Source organism: Cygnus olor, chromosome 17 (assembly GCF_009769625.2).
Source record: "Cygnus olor isolate bCygOlo1 chromosome 17, bCygOlo1.pri.v2, whole genome shotgun sequence".
NCBI classification, from domain to species: domain Eukaryota; kingdom Metazoa; phylum Chordata; class Aves; order Anseriformes; family Anatidae; genus Cygnus; species Cygnus olor.
In genome coordinates this window covers 13485925-13507164 of record NC_049185.1, presented here as the reverse complement: position 1 = coordinate 13507164, position 21240 = coordinate 13485925, and the positions used below count along the sequence as shown (strand labels likewise).

Here is a 21240-nt window from a genome sequence, read left to right as displayed (position 1 = left end):
CTTAGCATTAATCAAATTTAAGTCTTGGATGAATCTACTGCTGCAGGCCTGCCAGGTCACATTATCATTATTTTAATTTGGAAATCCATCATTTTGTTCAGTCATTGTTTTTTTCTGTGCTCTAAGAATTTAAGTATCTTAACTCTTCTTGCACGTAGGAGCTAAAGACCAGCATTTTGTCTCTTGCTACGCAAATTCTGACGGGATGTGATGAAGTCTTAGAAATGCTGCAGCAAGTCACTACAGCACTAATTAACAGTGACATTGCTGATAGAGAGCAAAGGTAAGACAAGCTAACTTGAAAACAGTAAGTTACTGGCTTTTGTGGCTTTTTGTGCAAGTGCATGTAGCATTACTTATTCATTGTTATAACTTCATACTTGAGCTTTGAATGTGTAGGAACTGTTTGTTAATAAAGCATTTGCTTAGCACTTACGTTTTGAAGAATGTAGAATCAGACTCTCCATGTTGGTACTGCCAGCTTAGTAGATTGTAGTAGGAACTCTTCAAATTTGTAAGTTTTCAGTCAGTGACAATGGTGTTTATGAGCAGGGTAACTGGAAACTAATTTGTCAGCTGAGAATATTCCTATAAGCTAGGGCAATTTTCAAATTTCTCTTTTTAAAATTGTTTACACTCCTAGTAGCTGGACATGTTTTTTTTATTAATTGACAATAAAAGTTCTATGAGATTTTTTCAGATGGGTTTCATGCTCAAATATTGTTTTGCAGATGGAGATTCTTTTACAGTACTTTGAGCTACATGTGTTAGGAACTTAGTATACATACTGAACAAATATTTGTTTGATGTGGACTTTCATCCCATCCACATGGGACTTTATCGTTTGCTGAGTAATTATTAAACTCTTGATTTACCGTTTTCTGCTCTGTCATTGTTTAATAAGAATTGACAGCAAAAACTGGGATGCTAACACTTCAGAGAAACTGTCTTCAAGATAAAAGTTTTTTTTTAAATACAATGTAAATGTTTTCTACTAATTTTGAATTATTTGGTTGTACAGTTACAAAGTTAAACAGATTACTAAGAATAGTAGAGATACTATATATTATGAAAATAGTTGTTACTATGTAAACCTTGATTTTTACAGATTAAAAGGCCTGGAACAAATTACAAAGGCTACTATGCTTGGTCATCTGCTTCCTGTCCTTCTGACATCTCTGATGCATCCAAATTTGCAAACTTTAACTATGGCTGATGCCTTGATGCCTCAGCTGGTGCAGCTGGTTCTTTACACAAGTCAGGTATGGCCTTTGTGTCAGCAATCACATGCGACATCTTTTCCACTGTAGGTATTCTAAAATGCTGTAGATCTTGGTCAACTTTCTGCAGTAAGTGATGCACAGGTCATAGTTTAAGAACTGTTCAGCAGTGCCAAAAGCACTAGCAGCTGTAGTACCAAGTAATCATTAATTGCCAATAACAGCATACAGTATAATTCATAACATTTCAGTAACTCAGTCTTAAAATAGTTTGCTATTTGCACATTTCTAACATTGTGTGTTTTGTCTTACAGACTGCACTGCTGCTTAAAACTCAGTCTCCAGTTTTCTCAGAACTAAACAGTTCACCCAGTGGTGTGTCAGAACAGAAAGGGAAGTTGTTACCTGATGAGAGGTGATTTTCTTTTCACATTTGGGTCTGTTCATGGAATAACATTAACTGTAATATTCATTTGACCATTGTTGTGGAATAAATCTTAAGCATTATTAAAAATTAAAAAAATAAAATTATTAGAGCTTAGATTTTTTTTTATTATATAAGGCTGTCTGAGAGATATAGAAGTCTTTATAAAAGGTGGTTCATTCTAAAATTGTTTGGCATATGGAATTAAGTGTTTGATCTCTTCAGGGTGTTTCCACAGGGTTTGATTTATTTTGCCTTTTCCTTTACCTCAAGCATTAGGTATTAATTTTAAATGCTCCTCTTAGAAGAAATGAGACTAAGGAAAACCATCATGAGAAGATGTAAATTACTCTAGGGTCATGAAATACAGTATTAAAACAATATTGGAAAGATTAAGTGGTTTAATTTACATAGAGTAATACAGCAATTTTAAGTTCTGCATTAAAATCCTGTCTCAACTCAAAGCTGAGCAGTCTCTGCTTAGAAACAGAAAAGCTCATCTAAATTAGATAAAACATGCTCATCATATCTATTTGTAGTATTGCAGAATCTGTAGTATTGAACAACTTGTGATTACATATAATATGCTGTGTGAAAACTCAGAGTTTATTTTCGTTCCTCCTCCAAATTATAAGCTTCAGTGAAATAATAAGCGTATTCTTTTATGACAATGTAATCAATTTTGAGTACTGTCCCAGAACGATTTTTTTAGCATTACCAATCATATGTTTTAGTCCTTACACAATACTATTTACTCTTTTTTTATGGTATGTGTAACTTGTTTACCATAATTTGGAAATTTGCAAGTGTAGGGAAAAGTTCAGATTTGACAAGTTAAAGATTGGCATAGCGAGTTCATGCTGTTTAAATTTTGCATGTTCCTTCAGTAGAACTATGCATAAAATCAGGAGTCACTATTCTGTGTCTCTATGTATCAATACTGAGAGGTGTTTGTAAGTACTTTATAATTTGATGTTTGAATATATAGCACAATTCTGTGTGTTGAATTTCAGAAACTGATTTTTTGCTGTTATTTCAGAATGCTGGAAGAGAAGGAAGAACCAGGTTTTCTTACAGGCTTGAAGATCCCTGCTCCCTGGGCCGCTGGGAAGACTGTAGAAACAGTTCATCCGGTCAGGGATAACTATAAGTTTAAAGAAACTGTACATATACCAGGAGCCCGCTGTTTATATCTTAGATTTGACAACAGATGCTCTTCACAATATGATTATGACAAGGTAAGCCAGGGCCGATTCAGAAATTCCTTCTTTCATATATATTTCTGTGAGCAGCACTTCTCATTTTCATCTTTTCTGCCCCTTGGCTTTCTTGGCACCTTACTGCTAACGGTCAGGGTAATGAAGGAGGTTTTAACTGATAAGATACTAGTGCGCACTAATATTACGGTCTACTTGCTTCAAGGTTGTAAAGTACAGAATGCAGAGAGGTTATTTCTTGCATTGCACAAGTTTCACACTTTTCACAAGTTAGTTATTCACTAACTTTTTAAAGGAGTCCTTGAGTTCTCAGCACAAAGAAGACTAGACTGAGTGATAGAAAATGTACAAGTTGTTGACATGAAAAGGCAGGGAAGTGAAGATATACAATTCCTGTTTCATTTCTATTATTCATGAAGAAACAATCCAAAAATAGTATGTGCCTAATTCCTCTGGTATGTTGTTTCAGAACACAATATCCAGTGGTTGTTTCACTGTTTAAAACCTATCAATAGTGTGGATCTCTTTGTTAAGAGTTAGACTCTATAATTAGAAAAGTTTTTGCCACAGATGTGAGAAGTAGTGGTAGTTATTAAATAGATAAAATATTGAAACACCTGCTAGCTCCAGAGGTGTGGGCCTTTTGTTTTTCTCCATGAACTCATAACTCTTCCACTTTTTTAAGCTCATTTCATGATGGCTCAGATTCTCAAAGTTTGATTTCCTTCTCATTATTGCTTGATCATTTTTTTGTTATTTCTCAAATTTTAATCTAGCTGCCTACTTTGTAGATCAGCACAGTTTGTTTAAACTGGGCAGAACTAGAAAGGTTACTTTTTTAGATTAATAGTTTGTTTACATGGATTAATAGGAACAACTATCTTCAATTTCAAGAGCACGGCTAATAGCACCCATTTTTCTTTGTATAATCAGAGAGCTACTTGTACTGCTTATTAATTGTTGCCATATATTCCTCAACATTATAGAGCAAGTCCTGTGATACTGACTGTCATTAATGTCCTTCACTACTGGTTAAACTCCTCCAGAAATCTTTGGGTCTTATTGTGTTCCCAGTGAAGTCACTGATAAAATACCAACTTCAATGGGAGCCCTTTATTTTTAGAGGCAGTATATGCCAGTTAGCTCAGCATGAGGACTGGAGATTAGGATTTCTCCTGATTTTTCTGCTCCCAGTTATGCTGCTGACTTGCTATGTGACCTTGGGGGCAAGTCATTGAACTTCCTCTCTGCCTCAGTTTCCCCATCTGTAAAATGGGGATAATAATACTTGCCAACTCACCTCACAGGGCTGTTGTGAGGATTTGTTAATGTAGATAAAGCGCTTTGAAAATATGAAGCGCGGTGTAAGTGCTAAGTATTATTATTATTATTAGATTTTCTTGTTTTTCTCTTACAGTCTAACAGTGTATTTTATGTTTTGAAGTTGGTGATCTATGCTGGTCCTAACACAAACAGTAGGAAGGTTGCTGAGTATGGAGGCAATACACTGGGATATGGCAGCCGTAGTGTCTTAGGAACTGGTTGGCCGAAAGACTTAGTAAAGGTACAGTATTATATCCAACAATATTTCACATAGAAAAATCCTGTTTGGAAACCCTGTCAAGTCTGTTTTAAACCTTAGAGCAATGAAGTCCAAGCTTTTAAGTGTATGGTTATCCATGATGAGATTGCTTCTTAAGTGGGCTGTTGTGTCCTTGAGGAACAACTTTTAACTTACCCATAAAGTACGTGTGATTCTTCTCTTTGAGTTTACCTTGTTCTGTTACCTCTTACTGGAATTTACTAGTAGTGTGTTCCAAGTCCTGGAATCTCTAATGGCATTACTGTTCTCATAAGTCTATCTTCCTAGGAGGAATTCTTGCCCAGTCTGAGGCTGTGCATATTTTCTCAAGGCCCATGGGCACAATTGCATTTTTCTCGTGATAGCCCACAAATATAACAAGTTGTAAATGTAGAAACTCTCTGACCATTCGTGTAATGTTTTAAAATTATATTGGATACTTTTTTTTGCAGTAAAACTAAGATTGAAAAATATCTCAAACTTGTCAAAACTTCAGTATTTCAAGAATTTTGCACTACATTTCCTCAGATTATGTTCAGTGTTTTTTTATTGTGTTTGTGCTGCTACATTGTCCCTGCTAAATCTGAGCTTGTATACATAACAAAATGCAATGCCAAAAAGAAGAATAAGTAGTAATGAACTGGAAGGCAACTTCAGACAAGCACTCCATTGTTAGTAATTAATGGAATTTTGGTGAATTTTCAGACCTAGATTTCATATTGTTCATTTAGCAAAATCTTCTATTAACACGTTGACATTCGTCTTGAGGAGCTTGTCTGCCTTCCTGCCTTAAGGAAGGGAGTTATTGATTACTGCCTGTTTTTTGCAGACAAATGAAGTGTTTTGATGAAAATTAAGGCCACGTAACATGGGTTGACTTGGTAAATTCTACTTGTGACTCTACGACCTTTTTGTTGTTTCACTATAACTAGCCATCAGCAAAGTTAAAGTATTATTTGTCCGCTAAAAGATACTCTTACAAAAAGAGAAGAAATTTAAATCAAAGTATATAATTGAAGATAAAAACAGTACTTAGATAACTGCCATGGAAAATATTATTCCATAAATTAAGCCACTTTTATGAAAAGCCTCTGTCTGCTTCAATTCTTAAATGTATCTCTTTGTTTTGTTTTGTTTTCCCTCCTCCTCCCCTTCAAAATTTTAAGGTGGAAGGAGATACGGTCACCTTCTCCTTTGAAATGCGGAGTGGTCGTGAGCACAACACTCCAGACAAAGCTATGTGGGGCTTTGCTTGCACTGTTCGAGCACAGGTACTCAAACGTGACAGATTCCATGGGACAGGTTCAGCTTAAACTTATCTTCTGTTACATACGTTAAATCTAATAGAAGTACGTTTCAAAAATGAGGCTTAGTATTAAGATTTAAAACAGTAACAGCTTACTGGTTTTGGTTGTAAAACAAGACGTTTCTACAGTGTAAAAGATCTCTGTTTTAGACATTTAGCGTCCTTGGCTAGAGATGCCCTGCAGCATGGTCTGTAGCATGCTTAGTGCTTTATGAAGATGTCTTATCTATCTCTTGTCATTGACACTGGACTTGGATGAAGTCACTAACATCTGTTGCTGCTTGTAGATGAGCATTTCTCTGAAGAGGTGGTTGATGGAATAACTCCATTTCCAAATGGGGGGTGGGGGGAACTTGAATCCCACTCCTGAGGAGCTAGGATCAGGTCTGAGGTGAAAGATATGCAGGCCAAGGACTGATTGAACCAAAAATAACTTTACCACTTTTTTATCTTGGTTCAGGAAAAAAATATTGCTCAAATCTTTTCATTGTTGTCTTGAGTTGTTCTTATATATTGCTTTTAATTGTTAAAGCATTTTTTCAGTATACCTCTACACAAGATATATAGATATCCTGTTTTGAAATATGTTAGGGAAGGACTTCATGGTAGATTGACTAGTGCAACTTATTGCTATTCCTACTACAGGAGTCTTCAGAGGATGTGTCAGGAGGCTTGCCATTCTTAGTTGACCTGGCACTTGGCCTTTCTGTGTTAGCTTGTTCTATGCTTCGAATTTTATACAATGGACCAGAAATTACCAAAGATGAAGAAACCTGTCAAGAGCTTCTCAGATCTAAACTATTACAAAGGTAAACAAACAAAAATTTTGTCTGAGTTCCCATGTACTTTTCTAAAGGAGTATGGCGTTTGTATCTCTGCTCAAGTCCCATGTTTTAAGGTTATAGTTTTGATAATTTGTCGTGCACAATTTGTTCAACAATTGTGTTGCCCAAAATGAAGGAAATATTCTGTATAGTTTACTTTAGATTATTTAGAGGAGAATTGGGACATGTTTGATACAAGCCACACTTTCCGTGTTATGAAATAAAGCTATGTATAGTTTTTCTCTTTAATATGTTGTCTGATGCCTCTTCCTGAATGAGGAGGGAGAGTTTGGGGGGCGGGGGAGAGGAAACTCTATATATATAGATATCCTTTTCATCCATTTATCTTATTTTTCCAGGTGCCAGTGGCAGGTGGAAGCTAATGGTGTAATATCTCCAGCCCTTACACCAAGTCCTTCTCCACTGCCTCTTACTATAGATGAAGACAGAGAATTTACATATCCTTCTGATGTTCTAGTGCCTCCCGTTGGACACTATTTTGATCTGCCTAGGATTAGGCTGCCTCCAGGAATCATGATAAAACTCAGGGAAATTTCTGGACGTGCTCGGCCTCAATTTAGACCTAGTATAAAGTAAGTAATCATTGTTTTGCTCTGTTTTTGCTAACTTGATTTTTATTGTTTGAAATGTTTGGTGCCAAAGTGAGGTAAAAAGCAACGGTAAGGATGCAGCATGCCTGCCAGCTTGATGATATGCATTTAATATGCTGTAAATACCTGTTTGTGAATGCAATGTCTAGCAAGTTGCAAATATGATTTGTCAAAGTTTGTTCATTATTCTTGCTTAATCAGCTTGGATTTACCTGTAACCCTAGGGAAGTGATTCAGCCTGAAGTAATGGAGGAGATGGTAGTTTCGTGTGTGATTAAACACTTGAATTTGGTTGATGCACTCCAGTCCCTGATAAACTTCCAGTATCAGGAAGAACATGCTGAGGAATATGATTTACTTTGTAAAATTATGGGAGAGACTTTTAAGAAGTTAAATGCCATGGAGAGACAACTACAGGTAAAAATAAAATTACACAGATAAAACATTGTCTTGTTTGTTTGGGAATAAAGGTGCATTAAGAACATTGTAGAAACCTAAAAATACAAAATCTATATTCTTTCTTTAAAGATCTCTTCTATTTATTAAGATGAACAAGTGCAGTAGGTCTTATTTTTTTCTTTATTAGAGTGTGGCTGAGCTGGAACAGAAATGGCAGAATGAGGTAGATGATGCCATGCATGGAAAGCTGGAGAACAATGTTCCGTTCTTTTATGATTATCACTTCAATGAGGTAAGCATTGCGGCTGCTGTGTGTGCTCATGCTTTAGGCTGCTCTTTCAATACATGTTCATCCCTTTCCTTCGCTTTGATTAGAGCAAGATAAAAGAACTGGAACTTCTGTGTTCAATGAAAGAAGTTTCTTTTGATGGAAGTGATCTCGAGAATGTGGTCCTGGCATTAAGGTTAGTAGCTGGATGTTGAGTGCACCGTTTTAAGCAGCTGTGGAATTTCTGTGAGTTCTGTAAGAAGGTATGCAGGATTAAGGTTGCATGTGTACAAAAATACTTACTGAAGCTGGCCCTTCAATCTCATTATACCATCTGACACTTAATGGTGTGAAATAGAAGCTGGCACTAAATGTTTTCAAAACATTTCTGATGCATTAAAAAGCTTGTAAACCTATGGAGAAAAAACAATTTTTGGAATCGGAAACATTCAGATGCACTTCTAATCAGGGATACAGATACTTACAAACTTAATTTTTCTGTCTGTCTGGCAATATGATTAAAATTTTAGAAACACTTGGCCTAAGTAATTAATATTAGTACCTACAGCTGGGAATACTTATTTAACAAATCATCTAGTTAGTTCTTTAATTTTTGGTCTTTCTTCTTTGGCATAAAAAGTAGTTTGACGCTGTGTCTTTTTTAAAATAACTTGTCTCACAGGTTTCCAGAAGGCAGTACAACGTAACTGAGTTTTCTTCTGTTTTTCTTTTTCACAATCTCAGGGAGAAGTTTTTTCAAGAGGTGAATTCACTGATTCAGAGGACCTATCATCCCCTGGCAAAAACAAAAACATTAGTTAAGAGCTTGATGAACAGAGCAGAGTTGTTATTACATGTCACTATTGCAGCACAGTCTGGCATCACAAGAAGTATATCTGGTACCCCTGCAGAGACTCCAGGTAAACATCTCATTACCAGCATTGTACTTTTTCTTCACCCCCCAAGATATAGCCAAAGATATAATTTATTCCTTCTGTTACTTTCCCTTAAAATTAAACTTTTTTTTACCTTTTCAAATTAAATAAGCTCTTTTGCAGTAAATTAAGTTGAATCTTTGTTTTTCTGATTGCCATATGATGGTAAATTAAGTTCTGAGTAATATGTTGAATTTAAATGTTAGTCTCCTGCTTTATTGGAGGAGGAGGAAGTTCAACCTGATCAAAACATAACTAACTTGAAACAATATCTGAAAACGTAGAATAAGAAAATCTCTGAACTGAGTTGCAAGTGCAAGGGTGTTTTCCCCATCCATTTTTTACTGGAATGTCCACAGTGATTTTTAAAAGCAGTTAGTAAATAACCTACTACACCAGGAGTAATGTTCTTTCATATTGTATAACGTTGCAGCCTGTAAATCGGCATCTGAAACAAAAGTGATATCTCATGCAGTCCGCCAGCCCGTCTTCCTTCGCAGTATGTCAGCACCATCTGACTTAGAAATGATTGGTAACGAAGATATTGAGTTTGCTAGATCAAGTCAAAGGTATACAAGGCTTTATTCTACTAAGCTGCTTTACAATGATGTGGCCTGTGTTGTTAAGTGATATGCTTGCAAAGTTTCCCATTATTTTTGTTGTTGTTGTTTTAATCGGGTCAACGTAACTGCAACTGTGCCTAATTATCTTATGTCCTCATAGGAGACGCCATGTTACCAGCCATAGAAGTAGCTCTTTCACTCTTCTGCAGTCACTGACCATTGAGGATAGCAGAGATAAACCTACGTACAGTGTCTTACTGGGGCAACTGTTTGCTTTCATTGGAACAAATCCTGACCAAGCAGTGAGTCATTTAAAATGTTCTAAATCCATTATGTTTTCAAATTCAAACTTCTGTGCTGAAGGGAGGTGTCTTGTTTGTGTGTCATTTAACAAGAAAAATAAATATAATATCTCATAGGTATCCAGCAGTAGTTTTCTGCTAGCTGCTCAGACCAGGTGGCGTCGTGGGAACACACGGAAGCAAGCCCTAGTGCACATGAGAGAGTTGCTGACAGCAGCTGTTCGAGTTGGTGGTGTGACACATCTTGTAGGCCCAGTGACCATGGTACTTCAAGGAGGACCAAGGTTTGTTTGTTTTTTCTCTAAAAATAATTTAATGTTTTGGTCTCTGTAGAAAGTAGCAAGTTGTATTGCATAAAACAAACTGTGAGAAGTGATTAGTTGTGCGGGCTCAAGTTTGCAGAACTAAGCTTTTAACTACCGCTTATATTAGACTTTCTGGGGTGAAAAGGCGGAAGCTTTTAAGAAATGCTTTTATTTGGCAGTAGGTGAACTTTTCCTTTCATACTGATGTGACATTCACAGGTGGGTTTATAGGGTATCTTATTGTCTTGGCAGATACTAAATTCACTTCAATTAAGCATTAGTGTAGATATAGCCAATACTAACACTATCATCTAGATTTGATGAATATTTTGCAAGTATTTTGTTTGTAATCAAGTTTCAGTCATGTCTCAGGTAAAACTTCCTTACTACCTTGTTTACATGTATCTTATATTAAAACATTAAATAAGTGACTTGCTGTTTTGCTTTTAAATCTTCCTTGGGTAATTCTTAATATATGATAACTCTTTTAAAGCTATATTTGGAAGCTCATTTTATTTAACCTAGAAAATTATGATTTCAAATGTCTTGCTGCTAACAGAATTGAAGAGCTCACGTGTGGTGGGATGGTGGAACAAGTCCAGGAAGCTTTTGGAGAGACTATGACGTCCGTGGTCTCACTGTGTGCTCGCTACCCCATTGCTTGTGCAAATAGCATTGGCCTCCTATGCACTATACCTTACACAAGGTACGAAAGTATTTCCTACAGAAGGGGAAGGAAAGGATCTGCAGTTGTCTTTATTAGGTTTTCCCACAAGGAGAAGTGTTGAATAGTATAAGTATACTTCCTTTTTTCATAATGAGGAGTATCTGAGAACATCCTGTTAAATTGTCCCAGCATACAGAATTTCATCTGGGGAGGGAAAGGGAGAGGCAAAACCATCTAATTCCGCTGTTAACTCGGCAATTAATTACTTTGCAAGTTCTTGATTACCTTTGAGTCTGTTGTTATTGACTGAAAAGTTACTTTGGTAAAGTCTGAATTTCTCTCCTGATACAGGAGCGAAGAGAAATGTTTGGTACGTAGTGGCCTGGTACAGCTTATGGACCGGCTCTGCAGTTTAAGCAGCCAGACGGAATCCAGTTCAAATGAAAAACAGACTAAGAAACAGAAGGTGGCCACCATGGCTTGGGCTGCCTTTCAGGTGCTAGCCAATCGATGCGTTGAATGGGAGAAAGAGGAAGGTAGGAACACTGCCAGTTGTACTTCTGTTGTGTGCTTGAGAACTGTGCAAGTGCATAAGACATGGTTTAAACATGTATGTAAAATAGGGCATTCGTTCGCTGACTTCAGTAGTGTTTGGGTTCCTTAGAACATGCAAATGGATACAAAAGAAGTTATCTTGTTGATGTTGTGTGGTGTTTTTTTGTTTTTAATTCTAGCTTCCCCACCATCACCTCACCTTGTGTCTGTTCCAGATTTATTTAAGTGACAAAGACTTGGTATTGAGAAAATTAAAGTTGAATGTAGTAGTTCTGATTGTTCTAGTGGGTAATACCACTAGAATATTTTTCTCCTCATTCCAGCAATTCTTAGTAGCTATATGTCAACTTCCATGCTGTAAGAAATCAGTACTTGGCACTTAAAGATACCTGAAACTTCTGTGGCCTTTGGGTTCTGTTGGTTCTGATTTTCATTTTCTTTGGGTACTTTTCTTCACACATGAACAAAGAATTCTTGTGCAGTGGAACATTATCCATTCTTTCTGCTTAGAGAGAAACATGCTTTAACTGCACTCAGAGGAATGTGTAAGTGCTGCAGATAATTTTAGTTCTGCCACTTGGCTCTGGTATAAGCAGAGAACCTAAAGGCCTTGAATAATCACTTGTGTATTTCTCCTATGTTAGGATTCACCTTAAAACATGCTTAAATGTATAGACCTATGGCTGTTGCCTGATTGGATATAGATGTTTTATTAGGCTTTATTTTTAATTTAAAACATATCATTTTATGTTTAAACGTGCTGGAACAAAACAAATATTTTTGACTATTTTTCACTTTGAGGGGGAAGGAACCTGTAGATACGTACATCCCTCTTTGTTACTTATAATTGTGTGTCCTTGCATTACTTTTAAAGGTGGTTCCACAGAAGCTGTTCACTCTGGTCTGGCTCGTCAGGTCTCCAGCCTTCTTACCAATCACCTTGCACGAGCTACAGAGTGTTGTGGTAATCAAGCTGCAGGAAATGATGCACTTCAAGATGTTCTCAGTCTTCTTAATGACCTGTCAAGGTACTAGGCCTTTGTTTCTGGAATATATATATATATTTCTATGTAAGAAAGCAGGTGGGGGTTCTTGTTTGTTTCTGACAGAAGTGAAAGTAAGGGAACTTTCAAACCATTCTGAAAGCTGACTATAAACTGACGCTTTTTCAGTCTTGGTGTTTAATCAGTGCTATTGAGCGTTATGTAAGAACCTTTGCAGATCAAGTCTTGTCAGATGCGGTTTTTTAAATATATCTTGTAAATAATAAATTAATTTGTTTATCATTTTAAGATCACAATCAAGCATTCCTTTTCTTTAACAGCACTTATTCAGATTTTTTTTCCTCCCCCTTTCAGGAGTCACATAGGTAAAGCAATCCTGAGCCAGCCAGCCTGCGTGTCCAAACTTCTGTCACTTCTCTTGGATCAACGTCCTTCTCCAAAATTGGTTCTTATAATCCTCCAGTTGTGTCGTGCTGCACTACCTCTCATGAGTGTTGAAGACTGTGGAAATGTGGAACTGCCTCCCTGGAGTTACTCTGTACCCTCACTGAACAGTGAACAGGATGATCCAAGTGACCCAGCCTCCAAGATCGCATCTCTCCTCTTAGCGAAGCTGGCAGATTATGTAGTACCAGGTACCAGCATCTTTTGGTGTCATGCTAATTTGAGAAATTGCCAAGCAAGTCGTGTTTCTGCAAAGAGCTTCTGTGTTGACAGAAGGCTTGCGTAGGAAAAGGTATATGATATGTTGGTGTTCGAAGATTATGATATTTCTGTAACACTTCTATCTGCCACTTTTAACTGTTTTCTGACTAGGATCTATGTCACAGTGACAGATGCATCTCGAGGGTTTTTTTAGCATTAGCTTCCAGGCCAAGAAAGTTTGTTAATGGCACTCATACTATCTATCTATTTGTTTATTCCTTTCTAATTCAAGGATGCCAGACAGTTCTTTCTCCAACTGCCTCTGAACCAGATACTGCTTTAGCAAAAACCAGCCCTAAGAATTCCATAAAAGGCGATAAAGATCCTGGAGAAGAAAGTGAGGCAGTGGATGGCAAACTTTCTATTTTTATTCATAAACGGGAAGACCAGTCATCCCATGAAGTGCTTCAGCCATTACTGAGGTAATCTTAACTCATTGGATTGGAATTAACAGCCAATTCCATTTCTTTTTCTCCTTTTTTCTCGAAGTGCTACAGCTGTAGGAAAAAATGCATCCTAGACATAACAGTAAATGGGAAAGCAAAAGGTCTTCCCAATGTATTGTATTTCCTGGCAAATAATAACACAATGCAAAAATTGTTTATAGGGCTTATGCAGGGTATGCTCTTACCTGGATTAAAATGTACATCACTGTACTGAATTTCTGGAAGGGCAGCAGCAGAAAGGATCTAAATGTTTCCTGATCTTGTCTCTTTTGTAGAAGACTATTGATTAGAGCAGCAAAGCTAAAACGGACCAGTGCATACAGATATGTAAAAGAAAGAGGAGGGGTGTGATGGAGCTTGACATGTTTTCTTTTTGTCTTGCTTACAAGCTAGTAAAACACTAGCAAAAGAGCATAAAAATATTTTGATGTATCTTTAAAAGATCACATGACAAATTAGCTACTTAAATGATATTCCATCAGAAAAATTGAGCGTATCTTGTTATAATATTAGATTATGTAGGACTCAGAACTATGGGAAAAAATGGCTTTAAAAGTTTTGCTTTTAATAACGCATACATTGGATAATAACTTGCTAGCTTCTTCAATAGCTTCTTCGGTATTCTTAGTATGCAGTCATATCCGCCTAGGTTTGTCAAATAACCAATGTTATCACCTTCTGCGTTTTGCACTGTTTGTCTCATCTCCTCCCACTCTGTCAGTTTTGTACCCATGCTTTAAAATGACACTAAAAGATACAGTTGTTGGATACTCTTAGAAAAAAGTTTAACTCAGCACCCTTAGGCATTTGTGTTCAGTAAAAATCAATTTCATTAGGCTTCTTTTTGAGGAGAGAAGGGTTAAATTACTAGCAAATAACTGCATTCAATAGCAGTTAATTCCTGTTGTAAATTACAGTGCAATTGGGTGTGTTCTGATTTATCAAGTGTTGCTGTTGAGCAGTGCAGTTGCAAGGGTTGATTTGAAATCATTTAAAAATAAGCGTAGTACATTAAATTGGGCTGTATAATTGAGACTTTTTTTTTCCACCAATGCAAGTAAAGCTAATGTGTTTTCGTTTTCACTCTAATAGTAGCTCAGAAGGTCGTCCATTTAGACTTGGAACTGGAGCCAATATGGAGAAAGTGGTGAAAATGGATCGTGACATGACTAAAGTAAGAAAAGATAAAGAATTACTCAGTCTTAAAAATTGGTGGCCAGACAGAGCTCTGTTTTCACTGATGTTAAATCCCGTTACATGTTTTTTTCTTTTTTTAGCTTCCAAAACAGTTTAGAAGGAAAACTATATATAATGTTAGCTTTAGATAGTTGTTGATGTAAATAGTAACAAATGCTGAAAAAGTTCAGCTAATACTTTCTTTAACTGTTGTAGGTAGTTTAAGCTCCTTTAATGTTCACTTTCCATAAGTGTTTAATGCCTGTTCTTGGTGTGGACTTTAAGCTACCTATTTAAACTCCATTTTTATATATATTTTCAGACATTCTCTCGAGTATTCTTACAGAAATATTCATGAGTACTTATTTGCTGTTTTTTTGTGTATTGTTTTCTGGTCAGAGAAGAAAAACTATTATGCTAAGAACAGAACATCTAAACTCACTGACTCCACATTAATACCTGATCTTTGTACATGGGGGAGAAAAAAAAGTTTGTCTAACGACTGATAATGCATACAGAGGAGGATGTTTTGATTTGTTCACAGTGCTTTTATGTATTCAGAAGGAGTAGAGTTAAATGCCAATGCACTGTAGCTAAATAGAGCTAACATTATTTCTCTTATGACAACTATTTTCAGAGTGGCTGCTGTGAAGTTATTACAGAAGAAGCTGCTGCAGCTCTTCGCAAGGCAACTAAGTGGGCACAGTCCGGTCTGATAGTTAGTGTTGGGCCACCCATAGAAGCTGTCAATCCAGAAACAACTAGTGGGATGTCCACTGGGGACAAAAAGAAGACTGCACAGACATCTATTTGTAGAGAGAGAAATTCTGAGCTTGCCAGGTAGGTCACTTTGATTCTATACGTAGTATACATTCTACTTTATATATTCTGATATTTGTAGCACTCAAAAATAGCTCGGAGGTTCATAAACTTCCTGTTTTTGTGCTGTATATTGTTGCTGATAGCTGAATGTTCTTTCCTTCTATTGTTTTGTAAATTTTCCTTTCCTTTCCGTATAGGACGGACCCTGTAAGACCATTCATCAGTGGTCATGTTGCAAACAGCATGGCAGCAGAGGTGATCGCTTTGCTACATAGCTTGTTGATGGCACCAGAATCAAATGCAGCTCAGATATGGACAACAACTGCTGAAAAGGTAAGCAAACAGAAGATCGCATACCAAATTGTACACCAAGAATATACTCAGTAATTAAGAGAACTTAATTATCAGCAAACTGGAGTAGTTCGGAAAACTGCCGTTTTGTAACATTTTGAACCAGGATGTGTCACTGAGTAGCCCTTTCCAGTAGTCTGTATCTATCCCACTTGAAGATGCCAGATAATAATCAAAGATTATCCAGCAGCAAAGAAAATATCGTTACTTGTAAGCCCCTGTAATTTCAACAGTAATGCATTTTCTTGTATGTAGTTATCTTGCCTTTGCTAGGTAGCTACTCTGTCTCTGCTATGGAGTCCTTTCTGGCATGACCTCTGAAGGTCTACAGCATTGGCCAGAAAGTATATGGTGTATTGCTTTTATGTTCCTCTAATAGCTCTAGCACGTAATCCGTTGCTTAGGCTAGCTCCGTAAGTGAAGACTTTTGCCAAGATTGTATGTATATCTCTGTGATTCTAAAAGTTATTAGGGAACAGAGCTAGCTTTGATGGTACTCACACTTCAGAGGACTTAGAATATTCTGAGTTATATAATTCTCTTTGAGAACAAAAATAATTCTTCTGAGACTGTGTGGGCTGGAGGCTTGGGGTGTTGGGTTTTGTTTGAATTGTGCTTTGAAGTCATTATCTGGTATTTCTGCTTCTGTCTTCAGGTTCTGTCTCGGGCTCTGATGTACATTCCACAACTTGGGAAATATGCAGAGAGTATTTTGGAGAATGGGAGTAGCAGTGGAAGGAAACTTGCTAAACTTCAAAGAATTGCTCGACAGGCAGTAGCTGCACTTTGTGCTCTGGGTGGCTTTAAGGAGACAATTAAAATAGGTTCTGAAGTTCAGGTAATCTGCTGCCTTTCACATTTTGTACCTTTAAATGACAATTGATGCTTTTGACCGTGTTTTGCCTGCATTGGTATAACTGAAGCAGTGTGCAGATTGCCTGCAATTGTGAAGCAGTTTCAGTAACACGTGGTGACTGCAGCTGTGTGTTGAGTTTCTGTGTGGTGTTAAGCACTCAGTGTTTCTTGTTTGTGAAACTGTAAATCTTATGTAAACATTCTTTGGTTGTAGGTTTTAGGTAAAGGAATAGCAGGAAGCGTTGGAGTTGTGGCATCTATTAATGAACAAGAAGGTATAGCAACGGTCAAATTTCCACCTACCAGTATAGACAGTAGAAAGACCTCACAAGCATCAGACACACTAACTATTCCATTGTCTAGGCTCTGTGTTCCAAGATCTGAGGTACGGTAGCTTTAAGAATCCAATATAAAGTATAATATCAGTTGTGTTTTGGTTTTTGTTTTGTCACAGCATACTGGCAATTAATCCGCAGCATGTAAAATGTCTTTTTCATCTTTGATTAAAGATGGCTTGTGAAGTTTGCCTCATTTTAACCATCTCTTAATATCTATATTTAAGTTTTCATGCAAGTAACGTGAATATTCACCTTTTGGTGCTTAAAGATGTTCCATTGCATACTGTGGTGGGTTTTGTGTGTGATTTTTTTTTTTTGCTTTCTTTGGTTGGTGGTTTGGTGCTGTTTTTGTGATAGTACAAAATGAGAATTAACTCCAGGTAATAAAACGCCCTCATTTCTTAGAAACTAACTACTTGAATTTAACTTTTTACCGTGCCCCCCCACCATCAGGCATTGCCTCTTCATAAACTGTCCATTACTGAGAAGGTAGTACAGGCAGTCCAGTCCATGTTGCTTCCTCAGGAGGGAAGTCTATCTATTCACACCTCACTTCCTGCAACAGGAGATGGCTCAACTCCAGTAATGGCAGTGGTCCGGCTTCTTGCTGAAATAAGAACCAGGTGAGTTGTTGTTTTTCTGAAGCACTCCAGTCTGTTTTATTGCCATACAAAAAATGTTCAAGCAAATTGCACGGGTTCTTGTTTTCTTCCTCTGTTGGTACTGACATATGACATCAGGGGACGATGTGAAAATTCCTGTTGGCTTCTTTAAGTACATTTAGTGCCTGGATGCTCTTAAAAAGAGCATCAAAAATGAAGTGTCCTCTGTAACACTGGCAATATACTGAGCAAATGCTTTATGCAAGTAAATGCTAGGAAGCAGACAAAAGCTGTCACTGGAAGTTCCAATGGATAGCTAAGCATCCAGATAAAAAAAATAGATCAGTAAACATTCTGCCTTTTTTTTAAAAACAGTCCTGAGTTCACAGAATTCAAAGTTGTCTTTACGTGTATTGTACTCTTTTGTAATACTTTAAACATACTGTTTTTCCATTAAGAGCATGCCTGGTGATGGCTCAGCTGTTAGAAGACAGCTCGTTCTGTGAAGAATTCATTCAACAGTGTCCAGCTGCTGTAGAAGTTCTTAATTTAGTAGCACAGGAGTGCAGCCCTGGTAGGTGTTCAACACATCCTTGCAGCTTTGTCCTGTTGAGTTCAGAGACGTAACTGTTTTTAAAATCATTTCCATATTTTGTCCTCCAGCTACTTAGTTTATGATAGCTAGCACAGTACAGCTGTCTTGTCAGTGATAGATGTGTTGTAAGAGTAATATAAGGGTAGCTAATAATCAGGCTAAATCATTTCAACATTAGGCATAAAATTTAGGCCAGAATACGATTATGCTGTTGTCACAGGAGATGCGAGTCCTAGGACTAGCTCTTTAGTGCTATGCTTCTGAAGTCTCTCTACTGCTCTTGCCTCTATTTTAAGCTACTCTTTATTCTTTGATAATATCATTGATTTCTATTTAAGTTCTCACATAATAATGTCTTTACTTACAAAATAGAAATTAAGCAAGATGAAAACCATTGCTTGTATAAAATTGGATTTTGTCATTAATTTTGTTAATTAGGTGAGAGACACTGTTTAATTACATATCTTAAAATGTAAATGGCGTGTTTGTTTCTATTACAGTTATAAATATGGAATTGTTGGACTTGAAGTTACTAGTTTTGCTTGCAACCTCATGACTTGGCTTGTTGTTACAGGGGAGAGGCTCCTTGTTGTAGAAATGCAGTGTGAACGGTTAAGAATGTTGTATCGTGACTGTGCTCGACCTCCACCTCCTCCACTCCAAGCAGACAGAAGACAGGTGAGCACAGCAGTAGTGATGAGTATTCTGCCCCTTGCAAATGAAGTCAGCCACTGAGTGCAGAGGGTCTGCTTGTGGTGTTGGAGCCAAAGCGGTTGGATTTTATTTAAATATTTTAATATGAATTTGTGTAATGGGATGTGATTTCTTGTGATTGTAGTTTCGGTAGTTGCATGTGCTGTCTTAAATGTGAATTTCATAAAATAACGTACCATTGGACTTTGCAAGATGACTTCAACTGTAGTAAGAGTCAAATGTTCTGTTCTTGCTTACAGCCCAAAGAAATCACTTGGAGCCCATCAAGAGTGTTTCCCCCTGTACGAGCATGCATGTTTTCATCACATCTCACAGCTGTGACATTCTTGGCTGATCCTAGTGCTGGTGGGGGACTTCCTCGGGGCACATTTATTTATGCCACTTCACCAGTTCCAGTACAGGTAAGAATTCACAACCATACAACAGCTTGGTTTACTTAATACTCAGTCGTGCATGATAAGACAGGAATTTTTCTATTTTACCTGTATCTTGTAATTAACTTTTTTTCTATTATTTTTAGGCACCATCATTCTACTGGGAAATTGAAATAGTTTCCTATGGAGATACAGATGATGACACTGGTCCAATAGTTTCATTTGGATTTGCTACAGAAGCAGAGAAACGGGACGGGGCTTGGACAAATCCAGTGGGCACCTGTCTTTTTCACAAGTATGTTAGATGTACATCAAAAATCAGTTTTGCACAGTAAATTCATATGCTCCTTAGAGAGAATATTGTAAGCACATTGTGGTAGGCAGCATGTACAATTTAAATGAAATACTAAAGTGATGAACTAGAATATTCCTTTGTCAAAATAACGAATGTTGAGTTGCCTTTTGCCAGTATTGTAGGTATGTAGACTTCAGTTGCTATCGAGTTGTAATCCTTATTTGTTTCAGTGCTCTTTTTAATAATCATCTTGTATTAATTCTTAGCAACGGGCGAGCAGTGCATTACAATGGGTCCAGCTTGCTACAGTGGAAGAGTGTTAGATTGGATGTGACTCTTTCTCCTGGTATGTAACAGTACAGCTAATTTCTTTTTAACTGGTATATCAAAAAATCTCCTAAATGTAAGAGAACCTGGATCAGAAAACAGATAAATCCATGCTGTTCTTTTGGTGATTATATATTTTGATAGGTGATGTGGCTGGAATTGGATGGGAAAGAACAGAAGGAACTCCGCCCCCTCCGGGACAACCAGCTAAAGGCAGAGTTTATTTTACGTATTGTGGGCAGCGACTTGGGCCATACCTAGAAGATGTCTCAGGTGGAATGTGGCCGGTTGTCCACATACAGAAAAAGGTAAGTTTTGAACATAAATATATGGGTTGATATATAAATATCTCAATATCTATTTTAATGCATTGATACATCCTCACTAAAGAGGTTGAGACAAAACTAGCCCAGTACATAGTGCTGAATATATAATAACCCTTCCACAAGCATTAGGTAAAGCAAGCTCAATACTTCCTTTTTAGTATTTCCATCTATAAAATAGTAGAGTGATAGTTTTTACATTTACTTAGGTTGAGTTCTCATTCCCTTCCCAGTGTGCATGTTTGTTTTATTACTATTTGGAACTTTTTGTCCTTGAGGACAGTAAACATGCAGCTGGCTTGATGAGACTGTACTGTTCTGTGCTAGTAGCCTTCCTATTATTATTTCTTCTCAGCAGTGACCTTGCCATGAAGTATGCTGTATCAGGAAGCTAGATAAAAGAGAAAGTTCAAAGTTGTGGTTGGCAGCTTAATGCTCTCCCTGCTGCATCCAGTTTATAGCTAACAATGCTGGCAAAACATGTCGTGGAGGTGTGATCAGCTTATCCTCTTGGCTGAGCTCTTAAAGAGCAAAGAGAAGGACCAGAGAAACCCACAGGTAATTTTAATTCTTTACCTGCGTCTCGTTCCAGAACACGAAAGTCCGTGCTAACTTTGGATCTCGCCAATTTGCCTATGCTGAAGGACAAGCTCACAGGAATGCTGCTGATCTGTGTATTGACCTAGCTGAAGAAATAAGCGCCAACTTTGAAGCACTGCCTTTTGCCATGGCTTCTGATAGCGATAATGATGCTGGCACCAGTATAGCTTCTGATCCCGGGACCCATGGACCTCCCTGTAGAATTGCTGCTGTTGCTACAGCTCAACAACGTAAAGTGACGATTAATGTTTTTTTAAAAAAGTTAGAGAAAAAATTACAATCAATTAAGTAGGATTTAAGCACATTCTGACTGCATTTCTTAGGTACTGCCTATTTAGGTAAAGCGGTACAATACAAAAGCAGTACAATAAATATTGGAAAATGCATGCTTATTTCATTTAGGACAGAGCAATTTAAAAAACAAATGTTACTTTAGCCTTCCTTTATATGGATGCAATATATTTCAAAAATCTCATTGAATGCTTTCACGTGCCTTCCAGTTTGCTATAGTCTAATGATTTCCATGTGTACTTTA

General features: G+C 37.2%; 1 protein-coding gene across 5 annotated transcripts in view; it reads left to right on the top strand.

Moving 5' to 3' along the window:
- HECTD4 (HECT domain E3 ubiquitin protein ligase 4) overlaps nucleotides 1-21240 on the top strand; it is a 72194-nt gene that overhangs the window by 29244 nt on the left and 21710 nt on the right. For 3 of the 5 annotated variants that reach the window (XM_040576839.1, XM_040576838.1, XM_040576843.1), the window contains 33 exons: nucleotides 159-283; nucleotides 1109-1262; nucleotides 1535-1635; nucleotides 2684-2882; nucleotides 4279-4425; nucleotides 5610-5714; nucleotides 6395-6558; nucleotides 6933-7166; nucleotides 7409-7601; nucleotides 7771-7875; nucleotides 7959-8047; nucleotides 8596-8771; nucleotides 9220-9355; nucleotides 9510-9651; nucleotides 9769-9935; nucleotides 10516-10662; nucleotides 10975-11159; nucleotides 12053-12206; nucleotides 12537-12817; nucleotides 13120-13309; nucleotides 14426-14507; nucleotides 15147-15349; nucleotides 15529-15664; nucleotides 16338-16520; nucleotides 16752-16922; nucleotides 17329-17498; nucleotides 17936-18051; nucleotides 18647-18750; nucleotides 19026-19187; nucleotides 19307-19455; nucleotides 19722-19801; nucleotides 19927-20090; nucleotides 20698-20935. In XM_040576839.1, the coding sequence (XP_040432773.1) occupies nucleotides 159-283; nucleotides 1109-1262; nucleotides 1535-1635; nucleotides 2684-2882; nucleotides 4279-4425; nucleotides 5610-5714; nucleotides 6395-6558; nucleotides 6933-7166; nucleotides 7409-7601; nucleotides 7771-7875; nucleotides 7959-8047; nucleotides 8596-8771; nucleotides 9220-9355; nucleotides 9510-9651; nucleotides 9769-9935; nucleotides 10516-10662; nucleotides 10975-11159; nucleotides 12053-12206; nucleotides 12537-12817; nucleotides 13120-13309; nucleotides 14426-14507; nucleotides 15147-15349; nucleotides 15529-15664; nucleotides 16338-16520; nucleotides 16752-16922; nucleotides 17329-17498; nucleotides 17936-18051; nucleotides 18647-18750; nucleotides 19026-19187; nucleotides 19307-19455; nucleotides 19722-19801; nucleotides 19927-20090; nucleotides 20698-20935 (5152 nt within the window). The remainder of the gene's footprint in view (nucleotides 1-158; nucleotides 284-1108; nucleotides 1263-1534; nucleotides 1636-2683; nucleotides 2883-4278; nucleotides 4426-5609; nucleotides 5715-6394; nucleotides 6559-6932; nucleotides 7167-7408; nucleotides 7602-7770; nucleotides 7876-7958; nucleotides 8048-8595; nucleotides 8772-9219; nucleotides 9356-9509; nucleotides 9652-9768; nucleotides 9936-10515; nucleotides 10663-10974; nucleotides 11160-12052; nucleotides 12207-12536; nucleotides 12818-13119; nucleotides 13310-14425; nucleotides 14508-15146; nucleotides 15350-15528; nucleotides 15665-16337; nucleotides 16521-16751; nucleotides 16923-17328; nucleotides 17499-17935; nucleotides 18052-18646; nucleotides 18751-19025; nucleotides 19188-19306; nucleotides 19456-19721; nucleotides 19802-19926; nucleotides 20091-20697; nucleotides 20936-21240) is intronic. The other 2 variants (XM_040576842.1, XM_040576840.1) reach the window with 1 other exon arrangement.